Raw genomic sequence first — 25,743 nt, forward strand, 5'->3', positions numbered from 1 at the left:
CGTGGGAAAGACACATGAAGGAAGCGGATGGAGAGGCAGGAGGCACCCTGGAATTGTTCTGGCAGTAGAGGTCACGGAAATGTGACACGCTACCTGAGTAAAGATTCCTTCCCCAGACTTCTTGCTTGCTCCTCTACTCCAAATGTGTGTCAGTCGTCCCACCTAAAGACAATGGTTGAGCGGAAGAGCATGCCATTATATTTTATATATCAGGGGTGTATGGTTAATCCATTAGTCAGAAATAGGGCATGAAGACAATAGCTGTTTGCCACTTCTGTCATGTTAACTGATTTGCGGTGGGGCATTGTGATTATTTCAGATGTTTGTATCAAACATTTGGTTAGCTCAATTGTGTGACATTATCCATGTGATTTCTTAATTATTAATGATTCAGCTTTCTAGTTTATCAAATGGAAACTTAAAGAAAGTAGTGAGTCAGAGTCACTAGTCAAACTCAGCACTAGATAAATTAAACTTTACATGTTTAGAGAAGTGAAACACATCTTAACTTGGCTGTTAAAAGTTACTTACTGGAATGAGAAGGAAGTATGTTATAAGTAAGAGAAATATTCAATTATGCCACTGTATAGATATAACGCATCTTGAAACGATCCAGATATTGCCCAAGGCTCTGTTTTCAAAATGTGCTGAACCATTTAAAGGTGAAAATTCTCCAGGAATTTTACACATCTGAGAACCCTCCGCATTACATTACTTTTCAGAACACACTGAATACATGTTAGCGCACTCGCACTGGCTTCTTTAACATCACAACTTTACAGTAAAAAAAGATTTGATTACTGGCTTGACAAATTAGGCCTGTTTCACATTGCATGCATAAGTAGCACAAAGGCAAAGGATACAGTAACTGCAATGTAGGCTCACTTTGTGCTTTCAGACTGGATGCATTTATGCTGCGTAACAGAGATAAAGTCTTGGTAATGGCCATAACTTGTAAAATGATTATCAGGAGTTAGCAGAGGTGGGAGTAAGTCACACATGTGCAAGTCACAAGCAAGTCTCAAGTCTTAACCTTCAAGTCTCAAGCAAGTCCAAGTCAATTTTGTGAAAAGCAAGTCAAGTCAAGTCAAATCACTGCTTTATGTCAAGCAAGTCAAGTCAAGTCGTAGCTTGGGTCACAAGTCACTGGCAAGTCATACAAACGTTTGATGATTTCACAGATTTTATATATTAAAATAAGTTAAAACTACAGAAGTTGTGGACTATGGTTTTATTTGCAACTTTAAAAAAAAAAAAAATGCATTTCCACATACAGCTGAGTGGTTACTACAATAAAAATCTAAAAAAAAAAAAAAAAAAAATTTTTTTTAAAACTACATAGCCTAAAATGGAAATGTAACTGAAATTAGGCCAACATTAAAGCAAAAAAATAAATAAATAAATGCCTCAAACATTGCAGAAGACCATTAAAAGGTAGGCTATTAAACAATTCACAATTCAAGTATAATGGTTCTTATGCCACCAAATAGCATTCTTCAAACTGGCATCCCCTTTAAATAAGTTATATATTTTTAATTATGAAGTTAAAACCGCCAATAGGTGGCGCCAAATCATCGTCTTAATGTACGAGTCATAGAAGCATTCATTCAACTGATTTGTTCAAAACGGCAGATTCGTTCTGGAACTAAGCAACTAGGTCACTGAATCACAAATATCAGAAAGATAACTCTTTCTGTGGCTTGTTTGGAACTATTGTCACTGGAGAAATAGAGCAAAAACAGAGAATATTTGGAATATTATGTCTAAAATGTCACATCACAATATTCACTCTTTGTTTACTGAACTGTTTTATAAAATCATTATCACATTTGCAATCGCGTCAATATTCTGGAAATATTTTTTAATATCATATGTTATAGGATAATTATAAAAAATAACTCATACCAGGGCAATTTTTCCACCACATTTTGAATTTTGGGTGCATATTAATTCTGCTGGCATTTTGCCCCCAACCCCCTGATAACATCTAACCATGGGCGAGGCTAGCCCCTTTTTAGGGGTGCTTCAGCACCCCTAAAAAGGAGCTCAGCACCCCTAAAACTTGGAGTAAGAAATGTTGTTATTCTAAAATTTTTGTTCGTCTTTGACAAGGTTAAATAATGTTCTTTATCTTCAATCCGCAGCAGCGCCAAGCAGAGCGCAGGTCAGAAACAGAGGCGTGTGTGTGTGTGTGTGTTTGTTCATCTGAGCCTCATTGGTCTTTCACTTCTCGTCAATGTCAGAATATTTGAGATGACCAATCAAATCAAAGTAGCCGGGCTTTATGTTCACAGAAGCTGCTGAGCGCGAATTTTACATGGAATTTTAGTAGCACGACTGACGCTTCAGTTTATAGTGCGAGTTAAGATGTAAGTAGCTAAACTAAACATTTTATATTTGACAGTTTTTTAGGTCATAAATGTTAAACGAATGACAAAAATAATTAGAAAACTAATAAACTTTTGTCTATTTTCGCCATTTTGAGCTGAAAATAGGCCTATATAACGTGTAATTATGTCATTGTGAGGGGACAAGAAACATTAACAAAGCCGTTTTCATAGGCACAAGATTAATAATGCATGTGTACATGTTGAGAATTAATATAATACAATTTGTAGCCTTCAGTAAATAAAAAAAAGTTCAGCTTTAGGAGGGGAATTAGAGACAGGGCAAGATCAGGAGACTGAGAGAAAAAGACAGAGTGATGGAGATGAGGAGAGAGCGGGCTTTAAATATATTTCTTATCCTTTTTTGGCCTTCAAACGTCTTGAAATGCACATATCAGAGAAATAAAAATGTTTAACCCCATAACAACCTCAAATTTATGACCTCTTTGATTATAAAGCCCTGTCTACGGCCATGTATTAGGCCTAGATCAATAATGAATGTGTACATATTGTGAATGAATTTAATAAACTTAGTTACCTAGCTTTCCTGGTAGCTTTGTCTGAGAAAATGATTCATAAATCAACCTATCAGTTGACCCTATGTTTACTTTCTTCACTGACAGACAAAAATGAAAAGCCTAAGTCAAAGCTCAGCTTTAGGAGGGGAAAAGACAGAGCAAGATAAAAACAAAGAGAAAAAGAGTGTGATGCTGATGAGGTGTGAAAAATAAACAGCTGCCCGCACATGGTTTTAAAGCTATTCTTATCCAATTTTTTTGGCCTTCAAAACATCTTAAAATGCACATATGTAGATCAGAGAAATCAAAATTTTCTCGGGGGAGCATGCCCCCGAACCCCCCTAAATACCTCACATTTGGGACCTCAGTGATTCTAAAACCCTGCCATATGCATGTTACTGGATGGATGAATGAATGAAACTAGTTAATAATGAGCATTAGACCATAAACTAACTTTTTTTTTCCCTCATTGGGGGCTGAGCCCCCCTAAAATGAAAATCCTAGAATCGCCCCTGCATCTAACCCTGTTTTAAGAGAAACATAAAACACAAAACATTAACAGTTTTCTATGTTGTTTTTTTGTCATTGGAAAGAACGACATATTTGGCTTTAAAGCATGATTGGAAAGAAATGTGTCAAATGTTACACAAAACATATGCCATCATTAATTATCATTTGAATATTGACAACAGTAAGCTACATTTGAAAACATAATTGTGTATAAAGAGGCATGCTGTTTTGACCAATATTCTCTCTAGATTTAAAGATAGTCAAATTAACTATAACAAACAGGTTAAACAAGCCATAGCTTACTTTTAGACGTGGTGAATGAAGTTCGACTGTTCGAGGTTGTGATGGTCGTCAGATATCCCTTGCCTGTTATCATGCGTACAGCAAATCTTCTTGTGTGAATATGGTCAATTTCTAGTGTTTATATCCAAAAAGAAACGATGCTGGCCTGGAGATGGTTTTGTATTTAGTGCGCGCTCACCGCGATGTATGTTTTTCCGGGCTTGTGCAGCGTCACGCAATCGCGCAGAATCTGATGACTGGCGTCAATGGTTCCGTTGCTTTCATTTTGTTCATCAATTGATGTTGCGATGATTTATATTAAAATGTATATCAAGTCATTCTCGAGTCATACAGTTCAAGTCAAGTCAAGTCTCGAGTCATTGGATCTCAAGTCAAAGTCAAGTCGAGTCATTTTTTAATTTAGTCAAGCAAGTCTCAAGTCCTTAAATTTGCGACTCGAGTCTGACTCGAGTCAAGTCATGTGACTCGAGTCCCCCATCTCTGGGAGTTAGGCATTACAAAGTTGAAGGGATAGGCTAGTTCACCCAAAAATGAAAATTGTCATAATTTACTCACCTTCATGTCATTCCAAACCCGTAGGACTTTCGTTCATCTTTGGAACACAAATGAAGATCTTTTTGATGAAATCTGAGAGCGTTCTGTCCCTCCATAGACAGATATACGCAACTGAAACTTCAGCGCTTCATAAAGTTCATAAAGAGATCTTAAAACTAATCCATATGAGTCTAGCGGTTTAGTCCAATTTTTCTGAAGAGACTTGATCGCTTTATATGATGAACAGATTTATTTAGGCTTTTATTCACATTCAAACATTGATCAGCGAACATAAACAGAAGCTCAACTGAACCTGCTTGACGCGCGAGAACAAACTTAATTGGTTCTTGTGGAAGCTCAAACATGCTGCACAACACAAGAATGAACCTCATTTGTTTTCACAGGTCAAGCGAACATGCTTGAGCTTCCATTTAGCACAACTGGTGTATGAGTTGATGAATGTTTATATGTGAATAAAAGCCTAAATTCAATGTGTTCATCATAAAGTGCTTGTGTCTCTTCAGAAATTGTTTAGTAAACCACTCAATTCCTATGGATTAGTTTTATCTCTCTTTATGAACCTTTTGAAGTGTCAAAGTGGTAGTTGCGTAGCTGTCTATGGAGGAACAGAAATCTCTCAGATTTCATCAAAAAGATATTCATTTGTGTTCCGAAGATGAACAAAAGTCTTACAGGTTTTCATTTTCATTTTTGGGTGAACTATCCCTTTAATAGTTGTTAAATTTTATTTCTGTCACAACAACTCTCTGAGTTGTTGGTTATTGCTGCTGCTGCAGAGCAAGTATACACGATACACAACACACTGATGTGAGCAAGTAAGACATGTTGCTGCTGTACAATATAACACATGAATTACTTGTAGCAAATCTATACAGGTGGAGCTGGGGAAGGTGGAGGGTTTCTGAAAGCACTGCAACTGCTACAAATGCTGGCCAAGTATTTGAAGTATGAGCAGCAAGCTCACTGGCTACTGATACAGTAGGAACCAATCAGCTGTTCCCTATAGAGAATGATGTAATTGCGATATTGAGTTAAGGACCTATTGGTCTGCTCCATCTAGAGTTTCATGACAGAACTTTGTCTTTACACAAAGAAAGTGAACCACATTTTAATCTAAATGATAATTAATCTGGACAAAACAGAACCTAAACTGTAGCTAAACTCAAGCCTGACAGACTTTGTCACACAGTGAAATATGTTAATAGTGCATTTAAAAAAAATATTTATGCACAAATTCTGTGCACTATACAGTCAAAATAGTTTCAGAAACTCTACTTGCACCTTGCTACGCAACGTGTCCCCTCCCCTCTCAGTGTTCGGCGCATCCCTAAATACTGTAAACTATGAATATGGGTGGCAAAATAATTGTTTGACATGAACATGAACACACATAGACTGTGTAGTGCCTGGGTTGAACTTGATTATTGTGAGTTGTTTTTCTTCTGGATTACGTTTTATTTTTCAAGCTCAGGAAGAACTATAGTGTTCCTACTAAGCAGCAGCAGTGCATGTTGGGAGGAATACAGTAGGTAGGGGTCAGCCAAGTGCAATTCAAGCTCATCCACTCATCCCACAGCGGTGGGGTAGCACACGAGCTTAGACGGTGCAGTGTGCTTTCTTGCTTGCTTTCTTTACATTTGCAATCTTTGTTTTTCCATTTTCCCCCTCATGAAACATTAAAAGTACTGCATTAAAATTTATGTTGACATGTTTCTCTTCTCTCAAACTTGTCAGAATTAGTAAGACAGCCAAAGAACTTCAGGCAGTGTGATTTGGAGACATTGTTGAACCGTGTTTTTTGTCATTTGGTATTTCATCCAAGTTGACTTTTCCCGTTGACACACAAATTGGATGGCTGCCCATGTTGTGTTATATTGCAATTTCAAGGACAATCTCCAGCATGAAGAACAGCAAAATCCCCTTAGCTCCAAAACATATTGTGGGAGCTTATGGGATTCAAATCCACTTACAATTTCTAGGGTTTGTCATATTCATATTTGACCAGATATGACCAGAATTACCACTCAGTTTAGCTAGATGTTGTTTGTTTAATTAACCATCTTATTTTTTTCGTATAGGTTGTGTGTATGTGTGTTCGGTTTTTGACTCCACCTTCCAAAGACCAATTCAGGAACTAATAAAATCGGCATTCTCCATTGCTGTTGTCTTAACCTAGCGGCTTGGCAGGGAGCAGTAGTTGTAGCAGAGGGACTTGCAATAAGAGAACACTTCAATGAATGAAGGCAGGCAGCACAGTTGGAGGTGTAGTAGCAACTTTTTTTAGTGGGTGGTCTTTAGTTTTGTGAAGAGTTTACCGTTAAGTCTGCTTTTTGAACGTGAATTTGTTTTACTGTTGTTTTTGTGACAGTCCGGACCAATGATAATTAATCATCAAATAATATTATGTAAAAGCTTTTATAATTAGAGGCAAAATAATCACTTTTGTCTGCACATGCATTATAGTAAATTTATAAGCAGACATATTATACCATTTTATTACATGGCTCTCTGAAATACTTGATTTTGATTGGTTATTTGTGTAATTTTACTGTCAAATATTTTCTTATACATTCCATGCTTCTTGTGACATCTCTCTCTTCTCACATAATAATACTAACAAAGTCAAATCAATATTTCCAATATTTGTATTATTCCAATGTCATTTTTTTACTTGGTAAACAGCCATAATTACTGGTATAACATACAGATGGACAGTCATTACAAACAATACAAGACCTGATCTGTCTGGGTTTATTTTGGCAGTAAGAACTAGCTGACATTACCAGACATGATTTATGATACAAACATAGATGACAGTCATAGTTTTTAGGACAGTGTGTTTTGTTATGTGCCATATTTTTTAACGTGCTGGAGGTTTGTAATACAATAGATCTTACAAAACATTATGTTTTTGTCAAAACTCATAGTCAGCTTAAATAGACGTACTGTGTAGACATTTTACATGTCCCAAAAGGGTACTTTCTCTTCTTTCAAAAAAGACAGGAAAGAAATGAATTTGCAATTGGTCACGTTCACCGGTTGCCTGATGTTCTGTGCCCATGGAGATGCTTACTATTGTTTGACGTTATTTTTATTTATCAAGAAGCCTTCGTTGCTTGTAAAGCTCATAATCATAATGGATATTGCAGCAAGGTTAAAGGATTAATGAATTACCATTGTTGTGTAAGCCCAAAAAAGATTCCCCCTGCCCCGTCCTCAGAGACCGCTTTACTGGCACTGTGCATCACATGGGTGGACGGGAAGCACAGGCAGTCTTGTACCAGCCACAGAGTAGGGAATTCCGCATATTATGACCAATGCTTACTGGGCAGCGACAGGATTTCCTCTGTACAAAAGACAGTACACAAGTAAATTGAATTGCATCTGTATAAAAAAAAATCTCAAACATCACCTGACTTCATAAGTTCCAGATTTTTTAACATCCACCAGGGACCAATGACACATTTTGGTTGCTGAACGGTTGTTGGTTTAAATGTTTCCAAGACAATGCTGATATTATTTTCTTCAGAAGTCGGCTTTCCATGGAAAACCCACACATCATTTTTTTGCGCCTCCCATCTCACACTGAACATTCAAACCAGTCGTCTTTGTGAAAGTTCCTCTACTTATTTGGACTTGAAGATTCTCTTGTTCCCTCACAAAACTACAAATATCTATTAGGATGCCATGATTAACTGATTTCATGATTGTGGGAGGTCAGGAGGAACAGAGCCTTGTGACAGGGACGTGTCGTTTACCCTTTCGCACGAGAGGCACGTAGGCTAATCATGCTGAATATGGCAACCTACGCACATAGCATCAGTGCTGTGTTTTTTTCCATGCTTCCATGGTTGTCTTTTATTTTTAATAGGCTTTAATGGAAACCAGGTCCCAGGCCCCTTGAAGCACCACAACAAGCCTCATTTTTGGCATTTTTCAGTCTCTGTGATGAAGGAATGCAGTACACAGCTGTTGGAGAGGGGGGCAAAGTGCCGCGCTGAGGTCAGCACTGGGCAGACATCAGGGGCAGGTGGGGGTCTGTGTGCTGTGGGAATACGTGGGTGTACAGGGACAGAGACAAGAGGTTTTTATGAGAAAGTGTTCTTCTTAAGTGGGCTGCTGGGGGCCCCTGCTGATCAGGGCAGCTGTGAAGACAGCGAGAGTTGTTGGGTTTTATAGGATGTGATTCACCGTATGTGTTTGCGTGCAGGCGTAAATGAGGCTTCGAGGGAAATACGAATATTTGGATGTCAGCAGGAATTAATAATTCTCAATAAAACGTATCTGGTATCAGACCAAAGCTTCTGTGCGGTAAACGCATATTTCAGAGCGGTCAAAACCAGTTAGACTCACTCTGACTAATATCTCTCTTTCAGTACAGTGGGAGCAGCATCATCTTCTAACTCTGATGTTACAGATTAAGATGTACAGTGTTTCTAAAAACATCCTGATGAGAGTGAGTGATGACTCTTAGAACATATGTTGTACATTTTGTCCATATGAGATTTATGAAATAAACATTTCATGATGGATTGTGTTTGTCTGAGACAAGGTGGCCCTGCATAAAGTTACTGTCTGACACCAACATTACAGCAAAGACATTTTTTATGTGTTTTATTTCATGTGTAAAAGTAAATCTTGTACAACTCTCATAAGATGTCCAAATATCTACAGAACAGATGTGTAAAAAAAAAGAAGCTTCCAGCACAATAAGTGAGTCCCCGTAGGGGAGGTTATTTTCTGACTAGGACGGCTGTGGTTATGTCTGGTTATGTCTCTTCTGAGCAGAGGGATAATATCAAGCTGATAGAGGTGTGTACTTTGCGTGAAAATCTCCGGCTACATCCGCTCCCCTCAACTAACCTTGTACTGTGAAACAACAATGATGTTGTAGCATACTAAGAGGAAGTTCATATTAAGTGGCAGCGTTGGTGTGGTAAGTTCATTCTGGTGAATGCAGCTGTGTTTTTTTAAGCCATTTATTAAAACTAAATTTTGCTATTGGTCAGATAATGTACTGATAATGACTTCATGGTATACGGTATGAGACTGTCAATCATCCTGATTTTAATACACAAATCTTTTTAAAAGATCAACTTGTGTTTTGAACGCTGATGCTGTATTACAAAACTTTCCGTTCTAAAATCTTAAGTAAAAATCGGACTGTTCTACATGAGATTCTTACTCAAATACTTACCAAAACTATTGTTAGATATTCACACCTCTTTTCATTTGACGACTTAAAAACGTGACACTCATACATGAGGCGCTGAAAAAGTCATGATATCCGCGAAGACATAGAAAAACAATGAAAACCTTGAAGCTGTCCACAAAAAATGTCTTTGCATTCCACTTCACTGGTTTTGAATGTTTAAAAAAATTCAATGTACAGTAAATGTGAGCTAGATGGAAGTCTTTGACCTTTGCGCCACATCAGTTTTTTTTTGTGTCTCATGCATGAGCACTGTTTTTTTAAGATTCCATGTGAGACTGAAAAACTGGTGATCAGCATTGGTGTGCTGGTCCACTAGTAAGACCAGCATAAACCAGTCTGTACCAAAAGACCCTAATATGGTCTTTTTGTCAGACGAAGTTTCCCAGAAGAAAATCAAAATATCGTTTTTGCCTGGCAACACAAATAACTTGAATTACACTGCCACAGCACAAAGTGGTTAGGGAGTAGGTTCAAAAGAAGGAAATCACTTATGAGATGACTGTCAACCGTCCTGGGCAGCAGAGGGAATGATACCACTTCCTGTCCCCAGCGTACTCATGGCTCCTATCATCAGCTTTACCTGGCCCCAGACCAGCAGTGAACCTTCACTGTAATAATAGTAAGAGATCTCAAGAGATCTGAGTTAAATGAAGCTCCTTATCAGAGTATATTGTATTATGTAGAGGACTGACTGATGTGAAGGATGTGTTTAAGGACATCTGATTCATCTGGGTCTGCCTTGTTCTCTCACACACATGCTGACAGAGGTGACCTCTCTGTGGGGGGCACAGCTGTACATCTGGCCTCCCTCCTCTTGCCTGTGTACACATGCTCAGACACACTGTTTCCACATCTCTGCCAGCTTAAACCTGTCGAGTACAGACTAGACTGCACTGAGCTGGATTCTGGAGCTCCACATGGAAGCGGAAAGGCGATTGCATAACATTCTGATTCAGAGTCTCTAAATCACACTGGAATACTCTTATAAAGTTGCATCTCGTAATTGCTTAGTGTTCTGGTTCTGGTCCGCTTAACCATAGATTCACCCTTATGCTTGTAGGCGTATTACAGTTCTCCAGGGAGAACTGCAATACCCATCTTGTATGGTTCAACAAATATTCTGTCATCATTCACTCACCCTCAAGAGTGACTTTGTAAGTGGAAACATGTTAGATTTGACCACATTGTAGCTTTGTGTGTGATGCACTTGTGATGTTAGCGTGTCCCTGATTGACTGTGTGTTGTGCTGTATTGTGTTTTCTGTAGGGTTGGTAGAGGGATATCATCTGCCTGATCCACAGCTGCTTCCTGCCGGAGACACACACCTTCAGCATGTTGGTGGCACACTCACGCTCATCTGCAGGTACTGTGCCCATCTGCTGTCCCATCTCACACAAACACACACAGAATGTTCTGTGCATCTAAATGTATTCATTTGTTGTTGTATGCTACCCATCCACAAAATATGTTAAAAAACAGAAAGAAAGAAAAAAAAGATATTGTACTAGTAAGCATTTCAATATTCAGAGTGAATAAATTAAGCTCAATTCATAATAATTTAAAACTACCAACTTTTTATAATTAGCCCTTTGAAAACCAGCTTACCAGCTTACACCTATGTTAATTTCCATGTTGCTCCAAGCATTTTACTGTGACTACTGCTGGTTTAGTGCTGATGTGACTTGTGGATCTTGTCCATGGGTGATGTACAACATTTCACTGCAGTTTCCAGATGAAATGAACACTAGAGGCAGTAAAAACACCAACAAATAATTCTCTTTTCACTCTAATTATGATTACAGGGGCAAATTATTGATTAATAGTGATTTTTTTTTTTGATGTAGTAAACTTGCTCCGTAGCACACCTGGTACACTACATTGTTGCACTTGCAATGCGGAGTGCTCAGGTACGAGTCCCATGAAACAAGTCAAGGCGCTCCACAAAAGAGTTCAAAGCCTCATAGAAGAAAGCTAAAATGACATGGTTCCTTCAGCAAATACGTTTTTTATCTCACATTTGCTTTAGCTCACATTGTCAGTTAGGTTTAGGGTAGGGTTTAATGTAGGGGGCATGTTCATTTCATTTCATTTTCATGCAATGTAGTTCCAGTCACTGGACATTACACTTTTGCAATGGAGAAAAAAAATTATATTACTATATTGCCTCTTGTGGATGTGTAACTTGAAAAGTGGAGCGAAATGTAACCGGAGCAATGCGTTTCATTTTTTGCAGAAAAACTCATTAACCGTCATGGTCTTTTTGGTGAAACTGATCGGGAAAGTTTTGATCTTTAATTTAGTGAAGAAACTTGGTCAGCACCAAAATCTCATACTGGGGCCCAGTATCCAAATCACAACATTCTGTTCACCCAAAAAGAGACATTCTGTCATAATTTGCTAACCTTCATGTCGTTCCAAACTTGTACGACTTTCTTTCTTCTGTGGAATATAAAAGAAGATATTTTGAAGAACAGTGGTAACCAAACACTGGAAATATTCCACGCAGACATTTCTCATAATATATTTTTTGTACAGAAGAAAGTAAGTCATACAGGTTTGGAGCGACTTGTTGACAGAATTTTAATTTGTGGGTGAACTATTCCTTTAATACTGTATATGAACTTAAGCAAGAGCTGTTATGTGTCCAAATACGCTGATCTCACACCATCACTCTTCAAAACTAAACTCATTTGCTTTTGCTTTAACGTGGGATGAGAGGCCTCAAAGAAAAGCAGTATAGGCCCAAAAAAGCCATCATATCCAATTGTTGCAGAAAGAAAAGTGGATGGGGGCTTGTGAAACATACACATCGTTTAGACTTTAAGAGAGCATTTCATGCTATTGCAGTCATGCCAGGAATGCTGACCCTGAAGAAGCTTAACTAATGTAATGCTTCCCTACAAGGTCATGTGAGCAAAAAGCTGATACTGTCTTTGGCTCTGGACAGATTTAAGAGTGAAGTTGCATGACCCATCAGTCTAGAAGCAACAGTGGTGGTATGTGAGATATCTCTGATTCTCCACTGGGATCCTTTTAATGTGTCCATTTAAAAACAAGCACTATTTGAAACATGCCATTTGGACACTTCTTCCAATAAATACCTGTTCCCATGTGAAAGTTGGACACTAACTGAATGTTTAAAACTGAAATGAACCTGGGAATATGTACAAGGAATCTGACATGCGTCAGACAAGAGTAATTTTCAATCATTCAGAAAGAACTCTTGAAACTTTTAAGACAGATGTAATCAAGAACTGCAGAAGCATCAGTCGATAGAGGATACTTGTTGAATTACTGTTAGGATTATGATTGTAATTTCACAGTAAACTGAAAGAGGCTGCAGGATGTCATTTGTGGTATAATTTACCTGATTTTGTTTATGTTTTGTAATAGGCTATGTCATGAATAGCTAAAAATCAAAAGTAATAGCAGCAGACACTACGCAGTGATTATTTAATTTGGCATGAGCCTGCTTGCCTATGAAATTGTACTTATTTTTGGTGATGTTTTGTTTCTGTGGTGTGATGTATATTAGAGGATCAACTTCACTGCACTGGAGGCTGGCTAACAGAAATGTGTCATCGGTACTCATTGAGTCTTGTGAGGAGAGAAAGCACAAGCACTGCAGCAAGCTGGTCATACACAACCTGAGGCACAGCGATACTGGCTTCTACACATGCAGTTATCAAAAGTTCAGCAATCATGAGGTGTCCACATATGTTTTTGTTAAAGGTAAGATTAAGAATAATTTTTTTCTTATCATAGACCAAGAGATTGTAGTAAAACAGTTTCATAAAACAAAGCTTGTCTTTAGAAAAACAGACCAAAGAGCTATTTATTTGGCATAATACTCATGTACATTACAGTTTTGGTTACAAACAGAATGATCCCTACTGGATGAACCAAGAAACTTGGCACTTTGCTTCCAATTATTTGCCAGAAGAGAAATTCAATGTCTTCTGTGTGAAACACGACCTGGAAAGACTCCAAGCCATTAGAAAAGCATTATATTAGAAAGGAAATTAAGTAATGAGTTCCCCCAGACCTCACCGAAGCTACAACAAAGCCATAAACCTGTTAGCCGGGCAGTGGAGCTAGTAACTATTCAGCTATGACTGCACTCACTTAGAAGGATTGAATCACTGAGAACTGGACTGTATCTGCAAAACAGAACCAAACTGTCATAAGACTAGGAAATAGAAAATCAGTGACACAGAAAGGAAGCCTTTATATTATATCCTGCTTAGAGTCTTCCTGTGTTTAGGTTGTTAACATTTTAAGCAAGTGCAATAGCAGAGTTTCATGAACGTGCCTCAAAACTGAATGCACTTTCTGTGAACTTTGAACTTTCTGTTCATCAAAGATTCCTGAAAAAAAAAATGATTCATGGTTTCCACAAAAATATAAAGCAGCACAACTGATTTCAACATTAATAATAAGAAGAAATGTTGATTTCTGAAGGATCGTGACACTGACGAATGGAGTAATGAGTAATGAGCACTGAGTAATGGCTGCTGAAAATTCAACTTTGCCATCACAGGAATAAATTACATTTTGAAATATATTACAACTGAAAATAAGTTATTTTATATTGTAATATAATAATAATATATTTACTGTATTTTTTTTGGTCAAATAAATTCAGCCTTGGTGAGCATAAGACTCCTTTCAAAAATATTTAAAAGTCTTACTGACCCTAAACTTTTGAATGGTAGTGTATTTCCATAAAGAGCTGAGATAACTTTAGCTGTGAAAATTACAACAAAGCTCACCAAGTCTCTGGCTTACCAGCTGTTTTGTTTAGCAGACCTCTTCCACTTCAGCCTGCTGCATATATTGCCAATTTAGTACTTGATAGTCCCCTGGTTCATCTCACTATGTGATTCCACTGTTTATGTGAGATAAGTTTATTTAAAAAAAAACATTACATGTCAACACACACACTATCTTGTTTGTTTGATCACGCCAATCTCACAGCATAGCTGTACGGTAACATCCCATCCTGCCAAGCTGTTTCTTTATCCAGCAGTCTGTGTGGCAGTTTGCTGTTGAAAAAGAAAAATGATCTGACTTTATCTGGGATATTTAATTGCTCCTCTAGGCATTGCCTGAAGAAGTCCAAGAATTCATTAAAAAGCCATTCAAAATCATAAAGCTCAATAGTACATTAATGAATTATTGTATTTGTGATTGGTAAATTAGCTTTGTGTGAATCAATGTCTTATTATTTTGTGCTTACTGTATTATTTAATGCTTAATTTTAAATCACAGATCCCAATCATCCATTTGTGGAGGCTTTCAGTTCACCAGACACGCTTTTTGTGTCTCGGTACCAAACCTTTTTTGTGGTCCCCTGCAGAACAACGTCCCCGAACCAACGTGTTTCCCTTGAGACTGTGAGTATTTTATGTTAGTGCCACTGAATGTAAATATATATTCACACATAATTTACCGCTGCATGTGTTGGAGGTGAATGTTTTACCTGTTTTTCCATTCCTCAAAAGCCTTGACATGAAAAATAGAGGATGTTTTGTATGATCTGACATTGAAGAATGCATGGGACCATGGGCGTTTTTGAATTTCTCACACCCATTTAAGCCCTTAGCATGCATATATAGATAGAGACAGTGTGCCTTAGACTCAGGGAAGCTCAAGGAGGCCTGAGGAGTCTCTCTGTCTGCTTCCTGTAAGAACAGGAAGTTCGTGTTTGACTGTTGTTTTTCACTCAGAATAGAAACTCAGGATATAAATAAAACACGTTTCTGTTCCAGCTAACTAAACAAGTCTAAATAGCAAAGGTTTGTCTTTTATTTTATTTTATTCTATTTTTCTACGTTATATTTGATGGAACACCACCACGTCTTATTTTAAGTATACAAGCAAGCAGCCTCTTACATAAGTCACGGAAGCAGTAGATTCTGTCCTTCAAACAGCATTGGCAGCGAACTTCAACAGTAGTGGGGGGTTTTTTTTTCATAGTGGTCATGTAGTGGGTCTATGGTCATTTCTCACAGTCCTGTGGATAACACTTCTAAGCCAGATGGCACAGATAGTCATATGACCTTCCTGCCATTGGAAGATCTGTGGTATTCGTCCTTCCTGTTTCCTTCCTTCCCTTCTTTCCTAGCAGGGCACTTGGAACACGAACAAACAAAAGAAGTAAAATGGGGTATACAACTTAACTATGATCAGTTTCTCACAGACAAACTCAGCCCTGTTTTACTCATTAATGGATGGGCTACTAATCATGTGCTGTAAAAGCTTCACACAATTTGTTTCCTTCTTCACAGAAAGAACATTTACTTATTTTTAAAGATAGCTTGTTAAATAAATCCTCTCCTCTTGCTCTCTAGATGAATCCCATGGCAGATCACATAAAAAGTAGGATGGAGGATCTTTGGGATCCAAAGATAGGTTTCACAATCCCCTTGAGACCTTATGACAGCTTCCATCTGATTACATGTGTGACCAGAGTGAATGACACACAATTTACATCGCTCTACATCCTCAAAAGGCAAAGTGAGTCATTTTAATTAATAAAATGCATTGTTTAAAGGTAGCTAAAGAGAAAATCCCAGTTACGCAATTACTTTTTGAAAATCTGTAATTGAAAATTACAGAAGCTTTTTTCATGACATAACCTAGATTCATGTCCTGTTCTCTGTGCCTAGCATCGGAGCTGAGAAACATTGGCATCGAACCAGAACGACCAAAAGTACTAGTTGGTGACACCCTGGTCCTCAACTGCTCTGCAGAGACCACTTACAATGGCAGAATTCAATTTGAGTGGCAGTTTAATAAGAGTCCGGTGAGTTATTAGGAGCCCTGCTAAAAATGCTAGAGTTTTACCTAAAGACTCACGTTATTTGATTAATACTGTACACATTCAGATCAACTACTGGATTTAAACTAGTGTTAAGTAAATCTTGGCCTAACAACCTCTGAACTTCCCGTCTGTGTTTTTAGATCAATCGCACTCACCAAATGAAAATGACAAGGGACCCACCTGGCCAAATCATCGTAATGACTAAAGCATTAATTGTGCCTAATGTTACAATGGAGGACAAGGGCACATATATGTGCAAAGCATCAAATGAAGAGAATAGGCTTCATGTTTCAACTAAAGTTACTGTATACGGTGAGGATGTGATGTTGTGCCACTATCTTAACACATTCATGCTTTTGTAGAACAGTTTGAATTCATTAATTGGATTTTTTTTGTATGTTTGTCTCTACAGAACATCCATTCCTCAATGTGACCCACAATAAACGCAAATTCATTTCTGCTATAGAGGGTAGAAAGGTGCAGTTTGAGCCACGGGTCAATGCCCTGCCTGCACCCGACAGAGTGTTGTGGTAAATTCATGCTTTGCATTTTAAAAATAAGAGATGTGACTCAAAAGCCATAAGAAGCATGTAATGTGTAGTAACTAACTAAATGTATCCTACCAGTAATGGAGAAATTGTACAATGATTGTATTATTATTTTTTTCTGCTGCCAATTTGTATAGGTACAAAGATGGAGTTGCTATTTCAGAAAATTCCACATGTTATGAGACTGTGGGCTTCAACCTCACCATAAAACAAGTGAGGCAGAAGGATGCTGGGATCTTCACTATCGCACTGTCAAACCAGGAAAAGGGTCTCTACAGAAACCTCAGCTACAAGCTGGAAGTCAGAGGTAATGCACAGAAAACCAGTATGAACTGCACATGATTATGAGCATCTGATGGTTTTCTATACTTCAAACAATATCGAACCAAATAGGGCTGCCACAAATAAACATAAAAATGCTAATAAAAATAGCCAACAGCCACATTTCTGTACTGTTTATATGAACAGCAAACTTAATGAGATTATTGAAAATGTAGCTGTCAGCAATTCATTTGTGGTTTTGTTTTTCTTTATTATTATTTATACTTTGACTATTGAAACGGTTTTGGTGCTTTTAAACTGATTTGTTTTTTATCTGCACTTTATATTGTCATTTTAAACCTATATATTGAAATATGTGCACACATTTTATACTTTTATATCGATTTATTTTATACGCATACTTTTATATTGATTTAAATGTCTACATTGTTTGAATAAAATCTCATTATTTGATAATTAGAAATTAAAGAATCGAATAGCTTTTTGTTTTTGTTTTTTACATGTGAGTGAAGCCAAACTTATTCTTCAGCAAATTGCTGATTGCATTGGGCAATATGTGTTTTTTAAACTCACAAAGAAAAAAAATCTAAGAAAGCAGAGGAACTGATATGCTCTTCTCTGGCAAGATCTGTGGAATGTGTTGTCAGAGCTGAAATTTTAGTAATGTCCTGCCCAGATTTACCCTGAATTTTTGGAAACCTTCCATCCCACAATGTACACAAGTATAATTACCTCTTCTAGCCTAATATAAAATATTTATTTCAATGCTTCTCTGCCCTCAACCTGAACTGAAGTATATGACATCATCACAGACCCAAAAGCAAAACCAAGGTCAAAAACAACGGAAACAGAATTGAGATTTCTGGTTGCAATTAAGAAACTATTTTAGGCATCATTCATCAAATGCAGAAATCCGCCTGATGCTAAATCTTCAAACATGCTGTTTTTCTCCTTCATAAGCACAGATACACTTCAGTGAGGTCTATAAAGGCCTCTCCTATTGAAGTTTACATAAACTTGAATATTCTTACGTATTGGAGTTATGAGGTGAAAGTTTTTTAACGTTAGCCAGGGATCTGCAAATGATGTTTATTCTTTTCTAAGACTGACCATTTAAATGACTAATGTTCTGTCAATATGCACACAGTGAAGCCAAAGATCTATGAGGAGGATGTGGCTCCAGTGGGTCCCCAAACTTACAGATATGGCCAGAGGCACAAGCTCACCTGCACTGCATTTGGGATTCCCATGCCAAACATTACCTGGTTTTGGCAGCCGTGTGACCCCAGCCCTGATCTTACAGAGTAAGTCAATAATACACAAAAAAATACACATATTCAGATTTGCTTTGAATCAACAGGTCTTCTGATTAGTAATTTCACATTAAATTAAAAGATTGTACAACTTGAGGTCACATTTCATTACATCAAAGGAGAAATATGGGCTATAATTTTTTTCTTGTTATTTCCACAAATGTTGGTTTGTGGTTACATAAACAGTCGTCACCCTCCTGCATAGCATGTCTCTTCTCTTGGTGTTAACATCAATGATGAATGTTGGCCTTTACCCACAGCTTTCATTATTCAAATGAACTGCATCTGTTTCCTTGACACTGGTCCAAAATAAAGTATGCTTATTGGTGAAAAATAGCCCCAGAGCTACATTTTGCAGACACTGGCTCTGTAAATGCGAGGGCAATTTATTGGGGTCTCATTCCCCAAGCTTGCATTGTGTTGAAAGCAAGAGTATCCCAGTGTAAATGCCAGTCTTTTAGTGAACCTTTATGAATGAAGTTGGTGTCATGACAAGAGTTTCTCGTAATTGAGAGTAATTATTTGTCAAAGTTTACTGCCAAATTTGCGACAAAAATACTTCAGGCTTTGTACCACAGTGCCAAAATACCACTTTGGCTGTTTTAAATATAATCAGTCATGGCAGTAAACACAACAGCTCATAATATAGATGGTGAGAAGACCTGATTTTCAACAGTTAATGAGCGAGGTACATTGGAGGGTAATTGCAATGCCCTAGTTGGATGAACAGACAAACCCATTCCTCTTTTATTTTAACATAGTAAAATGAATTCATTTCTTGAGCAGTGACCAAAAAAAAAAAGGGGGCGATGTTCACACTGCAAGATTTGGGAGTTGTGGGAGCAAATCCCTATCATAATTTAGTTATGATGTGTACATGGACATTAATTGTCCATAAATCAGTGTTTTGTTGGAAGGGTCCATCGTTTGAGATCGCATTACTGTGCTCATGAAGGTGAGAAGTTATCAGTTACCCCTGTTGACCATGGCGGTCTAGGATCAACCTTATCTCAGCCGTCCAGAGAGTGGGGGTGTTTCCTTTAAACGGTGACGCATGACTCAGCCCTTCCTGTCACGCTGCGGTTTCCTCTCCGACCTCGACTCTCATTAATCCGATTGTTCCTCCACTCAGATTGATGCAAAACAGGTCTTTGGTCTCCTGTGGCTTCAAGACTTAAAACACATGACTTGATACATGGTCCTCAAATGCAGATAAAAGAAACACACATTCATCAGGGTCCATGAAACCTTACGGTCAGTGGCAAAAGATAAACATATCTGATAGAAATTGTCTAAAAGAGTTCATTTGCCCAACAGATACCTATTTTTTTTTTTAAGTTTTCTGTTTCTCACTAAAAGTAGAGGGCCTTCACTGAAATCCCATGGCCGTACGCCTTGGTATTTCCTTGTGCACAAGTACATCCTGCTTGGATGTCAAAAGGCAAAAACTTCCTCTGCAAACTCAGTTTCTGACGTAAACGTAATCAGAAATATCATTCCTTATTACAATTGCTGGTTCACAACAATTATGATTTCTCTAAATATATATTTGTTTGTGTTTTTTTGTCTGATAGGTGCAAACTTTACACTGATCCTCTTTCTGTTGACAACGCCACTGAATCACACAACCATTATCCTCATAATCTGATTAAGGATATCAACACCAAGGCTGGAGTATTAAAAAATAAAAACAGGGTAGGTATTATGTTGCAAGGTTTTTGCCCTTAAAGATGCATTCAGTATTTTCCCTCATTAATTAAGATTTATATATAAAGAAATTAGTAATATTTTTGAAAAATATGTTAAAACATGAGATTTCATGAGATTCAGTAGATTAATAAGAAAAGATGTTTTATTTTACATGGAGCGGTCGTGTCATTGCAGCTGTCATGTTGAGATGACATGACCAGACAAAATGTTACTTATTTTATCTTGGTAAAACAACTTCTGTCATTGCGCTCAGAGTGGTTAACTGGGAATGCTGCATTTGTACAGTGGAATCGGTAACCGGAAACTACTACAGCCACATCCCTAGGTGTCAGTATACTGTCATACTGTCCAAATGACTGCCATATTGCCAACACAAAAAATACTGAGTCTACCTTTACAAATTTTAAAACCTTTTGTTAGTTAAAAATGTGCAATCTGAATGTAAATGGAATAGTTAATTAGAAATGTATTCATTTAAATTCTTGCAACTCAAACTGAAATTGGGTTGCTAATACAGATTAATGACTATGTCAGCTTCATTTTGGACCAAAATAATAGACCTCAAAATACTGCAGCTTATACTGTATGCTCTTGCAAAAATGCTGATTTAGAAGTGAAAGGGAACAATCAAAATCTGATGTACAGCATACATATGTCTTCCATTTAAACCTCATAAAGTCTATTGAACATTCACATCACCAAATTGCCCTTTTAGAAATCATTTTGAGAAAATATCTCTCAATATAATAAAACCCACAAAAAAGCAACAATCTGCATTGTTTCCAGACAGTGCAATCTGCATCAGTAGTCTTTTTGACTGAAGTACTAATAGATTTGTGAGGAATGACATTCAGTGTGCATGTGACCATGTGTGTGTTCTCCCCTAATATAACTAATAGCTGAGGCTCATTTAGCTCTGCTGTAAATTATGCCACGCTTCAGTCACCTTCAGTGGAGAACAGAGGCCAGTAAACAGGGCAGCTGCTGCTTTGAGTGGTGCCTCAGGACTGAATTTATACTGATATATCAGACCATCTTACTGAGCGCACTGAAGCCAGTAAAGTCCTCATAAACAGAACTTTCTCCCAGGACTATTCATGCACTGAATGTTGATTGTTTCAGGCCTGTTTTCAAATACATGAGATGACTTTAAATACTATATGTGTACAGGGCAGTCATTGTGGTCCCTCGAATGTGTTGACATCACATAAACATGTGGGAAAAACCACTGAGAGCTAAGGACTACAATATAGTTCACCAAGGCCCTGTTTTAATTTGCCCGTATCACATCAGGGATTAATCCAGACTGCTACAGTGTCACTAGTTGTTTGCTTAGTCCGAGCTTGTATATCTGTCACTTTGTCATCTTTTGCTTGTGCTGCCAAAAGTTACAGTGAACACTGCAGACATTATGAAAAACATTCCAGGAGGCCTTATTACCAAAACCACTCACCCAAAACTTAATGAAGCACAGGTTTTCATTTGTAGCATTCCTCTACTCTTCGGTGTTACTGTCAAGCAATACGTCTAAATGCAAACCATCAGCTATAAGCTATGAATGATTTTTAGTCACTACAAAAAATAAAAGCTAGTCTGGTGCTTTATGTAGATAATATATTTCCTTACAGCGAGATTTATGGGACAGAATATGTAGGAATGTCATTTGAAACCAATCATGCCTGCCCTCCCTTGTGCAAGGAGTTTCGTTCTCACTATGGAATAGGTGTACATTTTTACGTTTGCTGCATTTACAGGCTCTTGTGACAAATAGATGATGCTTTTCAGGGGTGAAGCACAGCGGTCAGTGATAACAAGGCCTTTAAAAGGGTGGGATTTGTTTAGAGTGAATTCCTTTCTGTCACCTCATATAAATTTCCCTGCTCTGTGCAGAAGACCTTGTAACCACAGAATGAGAAAGGGTCGACAAAGCAGGAAGGTCTCTCTGAATTTCTGACTAGGTCATCAGATTGAGTCAGATGTCATTTTTTAGTAAGTTTTTACAAAACATTGTGTGAATAATGTGCGTTCTTTAATGAGATTAATAACATGAATAGTGTGTTTGCATTGGAAAGTTTAAAGCAGTTTAAATACAGCAGAGCGCTATTTCAGTGCCTAGGTAAACTGGAAAGGTAATGTAAATAGAGTGGAAACATGCCCAGTTTCTCAGGTATATTTAAGTGCAATGTGCCAATAAAAATCAGCTGCATGTAAGACTAAACAACGACATGCCATTGCACTACAACAAGTCCACAGATTTACATTAACCAAGCTCCACACCTCATTTCTGTCTGTCCAGCAGCATAATGTGTTGTGTACAAAAGATATCCTAACCTTATAAAAATTCTTTTGCGTTAATTATGACTGTTCTGTCTTTCTTTACAAACTATACAGAAAAAGAAAAAAAAATACGTTGTTCAGAGCCAATGTGCTTAAGTTTCAAATAACTCTTATAAACAGTCTGTGAACCCCAGGAAGTAAACTGAAAAATTGGTATATTGCTCCAGAAATACACCCAGAGTGTTTCATACCTTTGATGTGACAGCCAGGAAAACAGATGTCGTTTGAAACTGAAAACAGAGCTCTGGAATCTGGTCTTTTGCCAAAAATCTGCATTATTATTATGTCTACATAAGCTATTAATGAGTTCCACTTGAATATTGACAATATTAAGCCTGGCATTTTAAATGTGTATCAGGAAATGACATGGAACACAGGCACACCTTCTGTGCTGTACTCTCAGTACTGCATTTGGCCTCAAAACGCCAGATGTAGCCTACTCAATGTGTGAGGCTGAGGAGTGTAAAAAGGTCCAGTTGTAAATTAGCCCTATGACCCTCCTGCTTATAGGAAATACATTTCTCAGTTTAATGTCATAGGTTGTCAGTACTACTGAGTTACATGATATTGTGTTATCCTTGTTAAAATAATATTTTGTTAGTTTCTCAAATGACTGATTTACATTCCTAATGATCTTTGTCCACTCCCTTAGACTATAAGCACCCTGCTGGTGACAGCTAATATGTCAGGGATCTACTTCTGCACAGCAAGGAATGAACTTGGGAACCGGACCATGAGAATCCCTTTCTATGTGGATGGTAAGTGGGCCATTTTGCATTTCACAAATGCCATCTTTATTTTAGTCCAAATTACTGTGTTTTTATTCAATGTTGAATTCTGGCTGACTTGTAACTGCATTCTTGTGCTTATGGTTAAGCAGTATTGGAGTCATTTTTTGGGGGAAAAAGCTCCTCTAGGCAAAAACATGCAACTCTGCTCCCTGTTCTGTTTCCGCTCCTCTCACATACTCTGGAATGGACTATGGTACTGGAATACCAATCTCTGTTTTATAATGAATCACTTTTATATGTTGCTGACCAGGGTCAAATGTTTCTGAAATGAGAAACCCATTTACTAAGTTACGTAATGAAGAGTGTGCCGGCTGTCAGACTATTCAAAACTGCTTAGATTAGAATGATGAGGAAAAAATAAGCTGGAATGAACAGCAGCAGAGATTGGGGAAGCGTGAAAAATAAGAACTGTGCAATAAAAATGGAGACAGGAGATAAAATGGTGGATGTCAAGTGGCAGGTATCCAGAAAAGAACAAAAAAAAAAACAGAGAATATGCTGTGCTATGCATGAGGTGAACATGACTTTGTGCACAGGAATGCTGGTCAGAGGGATGAAATGGTAATAACAGCTGTCTCCTCTGGTGGGACGTATATTGCTGTGAATAAACAAGCGTTTCGCCGACTTCCTGGAGGCCTGGCCTTAGCCTGGTTCTTATTGTAATGCTTCAGGTCAGCCATCGCTGCAGCCATTCACCAACAACGTGCTTCCAATTAGGAGTGATGAAACAGGAAATAACTGCAAATTTGACATTCCTGGCATGGCAGTGTGCAGCTTTGTGTTTGTAGTGTGGGCCAGAGAATGACGATCTCTTTCAACAGTGCATCTGTAGCGTAGTTTTGGGTCCCTTATGAGCCATATGTTTTATAAGTTGGTCATGCTTTGTCTGATTGCCAATTTATAAATTATGCATAACAATATGCATCGTGTTAACTGACGTGCTCAGTGAGTTAATCTTTTTCATCCAGCTTCTTTTTTTCTATCTTCACTAGATCACCCACAGCAATTTGAGATTGAGCCCTCTACAGCTGTTGCAGGAGATGACATTACATTGACCTGCAGAGGCACAAGATACCTCTACGATAGATTGAGCTGGTATGATCCACTGGGCCACATGGTGCCCAAAGGCGAAACCACTTTTCAGATCGAGCCATACACCATATCTTTGTCCATCAAGCTGCCCAATGTCTCCAGAAACCACACACTGGGTTATGAATGCCAGGCTTTAAACATGAACTCCAACAAAGTGGTCAATACAACATCTGTTTTAACTATTGATGGTGAGTTTCATCTACCAAGCACCAAAGAGATCTATATGTCTTTGTGTACTTTACAAAAGTACTTTACAATTAAAATATTACATTTATCTATTAAATGAATGTATTATATTTTACACATATATTAAATTAATGTTATGCAATAATACATATTGTAGTAATGAGAATGGGAGTTTCTGCTTTCTGATAATTGGGAGAGCGAAAGTTAAATGTGCTGAATTGTCATGAGAATAATGCCACAATAATGTTAGGGTGAAATCTCTTGGAAGTTTTCATGCAATTCACCCTGATACATGAATTGCTTACATTGCTATTTACAATCAAAAAATGATATAGAAGTGTGGCATGTTCTGTGTCTGACACAGAGAGGCAAGGGCCCTGGCTGATGCAGAATCTGACCAATCAGGATGTGAACAGCAGCAGCACCCTGACACTCGCCTGCTTGGCTTATGGTGTGCCAGCACCCTATATCACATGGTACAAAGACGAGACTCCTGTCACGGAAGGACCAGGTGAGAAAGCACTAAATTAATATACTGTATGTGCATTCATAAGTGATCCTCCTATCAGACCTGGAACTGTTCTGTATTATATGGTGTATTTTTTTAATTCATTTATCTATAATGCTTTCAGGAATCACTCTAAAAGATGATGGCACTCTGATCATTGAGCGGGTGAAGAAGGATGATGAGGGCATTTATGAATGTCGTGCCAGCAATGCTGGAGGGGAAGCAAAAACCAGTGCGGTCATTACTGTAGTGGGTGAGTGGGTGTGGTCTCGAGTGATGAACAAGTCTTCGCCTGTCTTTATTCATCATTCGTATTATAAGGGCATAAATTGTGCACAGTAACCATACAGATTGTCCTATTTTAGGACTTTCACTTCCAGTCAGACATTGAAAGGATGATTCAAAATCTCACAAGCACCCGTTCTCAAAGATTCCATAGTAATGTAAACAGGACAAATAGCCTTTTTTGGCCAGACTTTGAATAACTATCAAATAACAACGACACACTAAGGCTGATAGGAATGCCATGCAAATTCCAGATTTTGATGGGGGTCTGGGAGTTAAAGCCAGGGTCCTCTCACAAGGGAGTTGACCTCTACATAGTCTTTGAGGACATCCATTAATGATCGAAGCAACATCTCTTTAAACATGGGTGGGGTGAA

At 37.9% G+C, this 25,743-nt stretch overlaps 1 protein-coding gene across 1 annotated transcript in view; it reads left to right on the forward strand.

Annotated features, from left to right (window-relative positions):
- The window catches only part of kdrl (kinase insert domain receptor like), a 46,426-nt gene that overhangs the window by 1,932 nt on the left and 18,751 nt on the right, over positions 1–25,743 (forward strand). The window contains exons 2-15 of the mRNA XM_084132331.1: positions 10,755–10,851; positions 13,024–13,220; positions 14,760–14,884; positions 15,842–16,007; positions 16,160–16,296; positions 16,455–16,626; positions 16,727–16,844; positions 17,000–17,169; positions 18,292–18,448; positions 20,032–20,152; positions 23,157–23,262; positions 24,288–24,575; positions 24,938–25,084; positions 25,206–25,334. Coding sequence (XP_083988457.1) covers positions 10,755–10,851; positions 13,024–13,220; positions 14,760–14,884; positions 15,842–16,007; positions 16,160–16,296; positions 16,455–16,626; positions 16,727–16,844; positions 17,000–17,169; positions 18,292–18,448; positions 20,032–20,152; positions 23,157–23,262; positions 24,288–24,575; positions 24,938–25,084; positions 25,206–25,334 — 2,130 coding nt within the window. The remainder of the gene's footprint in view (positions 1–10,754; positions 10,852–13,023; positions 13,221–14,759; positions 14,885–15,841; positions 16,008–16,159; positions 16,297–16,454; positions 16,627–16,726; positions 16,845–16,999; positions 17,170–18,291; positions 18,449–20,031; positions 20,153–23,156; positions 23,263–24,287; positions 24,576–24,937; positions 25,085–25,205; positions 25,335–25,743) is intronic.

The sequence above is a fragment of the Abramis brama genome (assembly GCF_963993115.1).
Source record: "Abramis brama genome assembly, chromosome: 13".
NCBI classification, from domain to species: domain Eukaryota; kingdom Metazoa; phylum Chordata; class Actinopteri; order Cypriniformes; family Leuciscidae; genus Abramis; species Abramis brama.